The sequence below is a fragment of the Erigeron canadensis genome, chromosome 2 (assembly GCF_010389155.1).
Source record: "Erigeron canadensis isolate Cc75 chromosome 2, C_canadensis_v1, whole genome shotgun sequence".
Taxonomy (NCBI): domain Eukaryota; kingdom Viridiplantae; phylum Streptophyta; class Magnoliopsida; order Asterales; family Asteraceae; genus Erigeron; species Erigeron canadensis.
Window position 1 is genome coordinate 18954335 of NC_057762.1, and position 7329 is coordinate 18961663.

General features: G+C 35.3%; 1 protein-coding gene across 3 annotated transcripts; it reads right to left on the reverse strand.

The window, feature by feature from the left end:
• Positions 1-362: 362 nt before the first annotated feature.
• On the reverse strand, positions 363-6336 carry LOC122587390. 3 transcript variants are annotated; one of them, XR_006322136.1, is made up of 6 exons: positions 5856-6336; positions 4754-4881; positions 4549-4661; positions 1669-1854; positions 890-981; positions 363-780 (listed from the first exon to the last, which is right to left on the reverse strand). XR_006322136.1 is itself a non-coding variant. In XM_043759546.1 (5 exons), the coding sequence occupies exons 1-5, from the start codon at positions 6188-6190 to the stop codon at positions 952-954; spliced, it is 792 nt and encodes a 263-aa protein (XP_043615481.1). In that variant the 5' UTR covers positions 6191-6336; the 3' UTR covers positions 800-951. The 3 variants fall into 3 exon arrangements, 1 of the variants encoding a protein (XP_043615481.1); XR_006322137.1 differs by having other exon boundaries at positions 363-786; XM_043759546.1 differs by lacking the exon at positions 363-780 and having other exon boundaries at positions 800-981.
• Positions 6337-7329: the final 993 nt, after the last annotated feature.

Sequence of the window (7329 nt, forward strand, 5' to 3'; positions counted from 1 at the left end):
TTACCTCATTTGTCTTACTATAATACCTGTTTTATTTTACCTAAAACCATAATTTATATAAATAAAAAAATGATTGTGAGCATTACGTCATGCATAACTTCCATACTAAGGTTAGCATAGTTAATTATATTAGCCCTAAGTGTTAATTACATGGCATTGACTATCAACTAGTGATTGGTTGAAATTGAAACTATTTAGGTTGAAAGCTATAGTGCTAATACCTTGAGGAGTGAACCAGATTCCTACTACAAGCCAAGCAGCTAGGAAGAAATGTAAAGAACGAGAGTTGTTGAAACTAGCATATTGGAGTTTATTAACTCTAGTATAAAGAAAACTTTAAGTTGAAAGCATTCAAGGACGAGTTAAACAGAAGACAATAAAATTTTAATCATAACATAGAAAGAAAAGGCCGAATCCAATTAGGATCCACTGGGCCTCGCAGGCCTTAAAATGTCCTTAGTTAAATCCCGGTCTTTACAGGGAAGTAGGAAATGAATACGACTAAAGTCTAAACGCTATTCAGATCAACCACAAGATCTTGCAAGCGCCAAGTTGACAACTCTAGTTGTATATAAACCTATCGGCAAAGACCCCATACATTACTCGTACCGAAGATGCCGAAGACAATGTTGATAGTTTGAAGCTTAAATGCCTTGAGAGGAATATGATGACTTGAACAATTGTAACAAAAGATGTGCAACAATATGGACTCAAAACTAACGCCCATATACCCTGCTTGTATCAGATGGGTCTTAGCCTTGTCAACTTCCATTTAAGACACTAAAACTGAAGATATTAGTTGAGCAGAGAACAATAAATAAATAAATAAATAAATAAATAATTCGAAGCAATATGGAGCATTGTTGCTTTTGTATTTCTCAATACTTACAACATGAATATGTATCGATAGGTTTGGTACAAGAACAATTACAGTAGACTGAGGAGCATATCTCACCATCTTCGTACCAATGATGTGAGCAACTGAAAAAATAAACATGATGTTCGTCAATAGAAATCCTTCTACATGTATAAATATTATTACTAATATCAGGACAAAGATAATAGATAAAATCTATGGACAACAGGGCAGATTGGATGAACTTTTTGAGACTGATAACATGACAAGTTCAACTTCGTAGTCACATGACCAGCCTAATATATAAGAATAATCAGTTTTGTACCAGCAAAAAAAAGAAAAAAAAAAACTAACTATCCAGCGGTATAAATTACTTTTTCCAAAGCTCGTAGTAACATAAAACATCAGACATTCACACAATATGAACTTTTATACTTAATTTACCAAATGCAATAAAAAAACACAGTTAAAATCAAATCGAATCAAGTATTTCCTTTTGTAGGTCTAAGCAATGTGATTACCTGATATTCGTGACTACATTTTTATTGAAACGACATCCACAAAAAATATGTACACCTTCAAATTCCATATAAAATATATATGCACAAACACGACCACAATAGCAACGAGCTTTTTGGATACACGATTTAAGTGATTTCAGTATGGAAGATTTGGTTAAAATTCCTGATGGTTACGACTTATAATTTTCTGATTATTCAAAATATAAATAATGAGATCTGCAAATATATTCAAGTTGCGATAAGAAAAGTTGTTATCTGGATGTATAACAAACACCAAAAGTAAATATCTACCTCAAACAGCTCAAAAGGACTGCCACGCTTGTACATGTCGTTCTTCTTGCTCTTATCATCAGCTAGAATGTTAGATATCAGTGCTCTCCATCCTATAAGCAGCAGAGCAGTGCTACCCATTGTAACCGCAATAAATCTGGTCGGAGGAATGTGACCCATACTTGTGGCCCTTATAAATATTCCCAACTGAAGTACAATAAATTGTGAATATAGTGGGGTCTAATAGACTTATAAGCACAACAAAAAAATTTAAATAGAAGATTGGTTATGGTAGAAAATTCATCACATAAAAACCAGACAGAAAATGGATATATAATAAACAAGATTCAATTCCGATCCCGTCACCCTGCCTACAACTCAAATTAGGCCTTATATCGTGCACAAAGAGGTCTATAATGAGAGAGACACTTCAGTATGTCTGTATGTGCTAAACAAGTAAACAGTTTCAAACAAATGAAGGGACGTGGTTATGAACTCATTTGGTGAGAAGAGTTTACAAGAGGGAAATAAATCAATAATGGACTAACAACATCTTGACTGAGAATATAAGAAAAGGTGTGTCTAGCTTGGAGAGAAAACCCATTTGAGTCTACATTGGAGGATAAGCTGTCTTCTTTAAAAGAGTTATTGTTAAACTACTTGGTGATGCAACATCTTATAACAGTTAGGGCTTAGTGTAGGGCCCAACACCTCAATCCCTTATGACATTTAGGCTATAGTCCCAAAAAACTAGATCCATGGATTGATTATAACATTAAGGAGACAGAAAAAACTATTTGGGAAAATATTACTGTTTTCTAGATTCAAGGGAAATGATGGGCTAACGACATCTTAACGGTAGAAAATATGAAAAGGTGCGTTCAGGCTGGAAAGCAAACCCAATTTAGTCTACATTACAGGATACGCTGTCTTTTTTGAGAGGGGTATTGTTAAACTCATTGCCTCATTGGGGAGGCAACGTGTAATAACAGTTAGAGATGTGTAGGGCTTCAACCTAACCTGTTTTCATGAGAAAGTGTCGATTACTCGATTCTCAACCCCTAAACTAGCGAAAAATAATATCCACCATTGTCGATATTGACTGATATTGACCAAGACCGATATTGACTACGCAGGCATGGTTGCTTATGCAGCCTTGCTTGAGCATATCACAAGGCCTGATGATAATCTCCTACACTCACCATTGCCATAAATCTCAGGAAGCCAGAGACTAGACATTACTCTCATCCCAATTTATACACAAGCTTACTAAACAATAATTAACTATTTACAAAAGAAACGATTGGTTTTTCACAAGATCAGTTTTCACAGCCAAAATCTAGAAACAAAGTATGATCCACAATGTTTGTTTAGGCATCTTTGATGATTGGCATAGGCAGCGATATCATGCTTTACAACCAGAACACATCGCCTATAAAGGTTTGTGCCTGGTTGCTTAAGCAGCCTCACTTGAGGATGTCACCCAAAGCCTACGAATGACATCCACCTTTGCCACGAATCCCAAGAAGCCAGACACTAGACACTACTCTCATCCCAATTTAGGTTCATGTATAAGCTTACTTACCAAAAATAACCAACTACTAACAACATAAATGATTTTCACAAGATCAGTTGTCTTTACCAAAACCTAGACACAACGTATAATATCCAATGTTTGTTTAGGCATCCTCGATAATCTGCAAGAGCCCTTACATAGATATGACGTAACTTATTGCTTATTAACTAAGCCATAATTATTACAATAAGTCAAGGCTCAATGCTAAGCCATAGTTTTTTAAACAAGTTTAGGCTGACAAATGAACACAAACATGGTAGCATAACTAGCTACTCGATCATTCATTTGTAAACCAGATTGTAATATGATGGTGAGATGAACAAAGATGATAAGAAGAGTTTGAACCACATGTGTGGAGTGAAGTCAGCAAGCCTTACTTTGGAGAAACTACTTCGCGTAACACATGGTTAATTTCATATTTTATTGAGGGCTACAACGTATGAAGTGATCATTGTTTACGGAATTTATCACAATAACTTGACAAGAACCCGTTTCCCCATTTAACAGAGGCACTTATGCATAATTTGAATTATCATTCATAGTCGGACAATACTTTCTTGCTACACTGCTTGGACAGTGACCTGATGAACTAGATACATCACAATGTTGTCATCTTTTAAATCGCTTATACTCACTGGTAGTGTAAATAGTTCATTTCGCGGGATCCATGCTGGGATCATTTCCTCATGATACATAGATTCTCTCCAAGGAAAGGTAATGGCTCTTTAATAACCATTCTGGATTAAAGAGCACTTTTACCAGAATGAAAGAGGTTACAAATAATTAAAGAAATAGGCTTTTAACTAGAAAAAAATTGTATACTGATATAACTATGACTGATAATTTAGGAAGACAACAACCACATTGGGAGAAGCAAAAACAAGGATGCCACAAGAAAACTAAAAATGCTGATAATTGTAAAACTTTCCCTTTCTTTTTGCGTAAAAGGCTTCTAGCCCGGTAAAATTTTCCGATTACCTGTAAAGTCTTTAATCAACCAAGTCAAAATTTATACCAGCAAAATGAACATCTAAACACCACCATACATATCCAATCACTGAATTCCTCCACATGATACCATAACCAAGGTATTGTATTACATGTCACAAGGGTAACTCATAAGTGGTTTCGTTTGATTGCTCTAACTGCAGTTTATTTTTACTTACAAGCTGGTCTAGTCAAAGCAAATAAACGATTAAACATAAAAAAGTGAATAGAGAAACACATCTAAGCACTAATCATCAAAAAATCTTACCAAAATAACTTAGTACAATACTACCAAAAAAGTGTATACCAGTAAAATAACGGATAAGCAGATAACTTACAGGTATGCCCAATGCCCAGGATTTAACAGCAGCAGTAATGGCGTTGGTCTTACCATTCACACCCCGTCCATCATCTCCATAACCACCAAGGAAATAAGCACTTAAAACCCACCCTGATAACAGTCTACACTTGTTTTATCACCAAATTACAATGTAATAGTCATAGCTATAGTATATGAACTTGAACATGAAAAGATAGCCATACCAGCAATAAAGGGGTCAGCAGTTCGAAGGGTTTCCACATCAAAAACAGAGAATCCATGACTAAACCTTCCTATTGCTGAGAACATAAGTATTGCCAATACATCTCCACCGGAAAGTAAAGCCACGTGACTGAATTAACAGCAAAAACAAAGTAAAGAAAAAAAGAAAAAAAAGGCATATAACTCATTTATATAGCCAATGTTCATATTTAACTATTAATGTAACTAATTCAAATTATACCAACTGATGCCAACATGTTTCAAGTACACAAATTCGTCTAAAAATAAAATTGATTGCATCTTTATGGAGATAGTGTCATAGAATAGATGACTAGTTGACTACTTAGATAGGAAGTTTCGTTTGATAGTTATAACTCGATAATGTGGTAATACCCTGACCCGTGAATTATACATAACACTTGAATGGGGCTAATTTGATTACATGTAGTTTCTGCAACCTCTTTTCTACTGTAGTGACTTAAATAAAAACGGTTAAGTGTTTGGAAATGCATCCAACTATGCCACTTTCTAATATTGCTAATTACGTATCTGATAGTATTTTTGCAATTGCAGCAACTTAAACTGAGGCCATGTCAACAAAAGTACAACCACATACATATAATAACAATATGCCAATATCTGAGAGTTAATGCATACAACAAAACCGGTCTAAGTCTGATAACATAAACAAATATTTATCCCCGTGATTAGACAACCAAACTATAGCCCTATTTCAAAGAAACTATAAAATTACCAAACTTTCTCACTTATTAATAGTAATCCGAAAAACATAGTCTCCCTACTAACCCTTGGACAAGATAAGACTATCTATGTCATACCTCCTGCATATCTTGCCGCAATTTTGTTATTGTAAATTTATGGTGTACTATATCTACAAGAAGTAGCTACTAAGCTAAGTCGATATCTATCTCAGCCGCAATTTTGTTCTTGTAAATCTATGGAGTACTATATCTACAAAAAGTAGCTACTAAGCTATAATCCTACAACGTTCGGGGTTTCACTTTTATACATCGATTCATAACAAAGACTTCCACACTACAAATGTATATATAATACGAATGAAAATAATAATATGAAACATACCCCCATTTTCTAAAGCGAGAAGTAGTATCGGGTTTTTCAAACTGAATAACACCTTCGAGAGGGACATTTTCTTGACTAACAACAGATATTCGCTGCTGCTCATCATTAGAATCCTGAAAACCAGTGGAGGCTTTTGATTTATTGGTGACGTCAGCATTCACAATGACACTTTTCAGTAGATTATTATGATTAGATGATGACGTGGATAAGAATTTGGGACGACGGTTGGAGAAAAGGGGAGGATTAGGGTGCGTGAATTTAGGAGGGTGTAGTGTTTGTGTTGATAAAGCTGTTGTGGTTCCTCCGGTGGGTGGTGGTGTCAAGTTTAGATACATTGTTTTCGGGGTTGTTTTGTTTCCGGTTTTACCAATGGAGGTTTTGTGTGGTGGCTGGTTTTTGACCCTACGAGGAGTAGTATGTTTTTGCCATCTGTCTTTCCTTTTTGTTAAAGATCGGATTATGTTAAAATGAATTGGAAGTTGGATTCATCGTTGGGTATGCGTTAATTTAGAGATAGCGTAATAGATAAGGCCTACATGACTACTAATTGTTTCAAGAGAAGATCACTTAAAGGTTTTACTCTAGAGTTTTTATTAAGAGAAAAAAAAAAGAAGATTGGATATAGGAGCAAAGAAAGAATATTATATTAAAAAAAACATATTTTTAAGTTTGAAAGAGAACTAAAAAAATAAAATAAATCATAACTTTAACCATTATGTCCACCACGCAATCACTAACTGCAACCATCCCTTCCATCTGCAACTACCACCTGCAACCACCCCTTCCATGCAACTACCACCTGAAACCCGCCTTCCACCACCTACTACTACTTGAAACCCGCTTTCCACCACCTGGAACCACTCCTTCCACGCAACCACCACCTGAAACCCGCCTTCCACCACCTGTACTTTCTTTTCCACCCAAATCAAGCCAAAAATGGTAGAAAGTTTTGGGATGGAAAAACCCTAAGTTTTCCTTCCCTGCACTTTCTTTTTCATTTGTGAGAAAAACTCAATAATGCAAGAAGGTAAAATTCCTTATCTTTTCCTTTCGTTTCTTATATATAAAAAAAAAAAAACTCAAGAATGCAGCATAATGGAACCGGAGGGGTACTCATTAATATCCATGAAAATTTGTATCTTGTTACAAGGATATAAGAATGAGTTATTACTAGCATGTTACCCACGTAATGTAGTAGTGTTCATGGCGGCGACGGTGTGGTGGTGGGGGACGACTATTAGTGGCAGACGCGACATCGAGTGGTAGAGGAGGAGTTATTTGAGAACTTTTTTCAAAAAAAAAAAATCAAGAACTCCTCTACACCCTTAAATCAAATAAAATGGATGGACCAAATTAAAAATAAAAAATAAAAACCTCTCAACACTAGAGGGGTACTTTTGCCTAACACATGTGTAGAATGAACATTTTAATTGTTTCCATTTGTCCTACACATGTATAGGACGAACCTTTTAAT

Excerpts from the sequence above, each read along its gene's own strand:
- LOC122587390 (XM_043759546.1), bottom strand. The coding sequence starts at position 6,190 with ATGTATCTAAACTTGACACCACCACCCACCGGAGGAACCACAACAGCT. Across the intron at positions 4,662-4,753 it reads TGCTGACCCCTTTATTGCTG|GGTGGGTTTTAAGTGCTTAT; the intron begins GTATGGCTATCT and ends GACTGTTATCAG. Across the intron at positions 982-1,668 it reads GTCCTTTTGAGCTGTTTGAG|TTGCTCACATCATTGGTACG; the intron begins GTAGATATTTAC and ends TTATTTTTTCAG.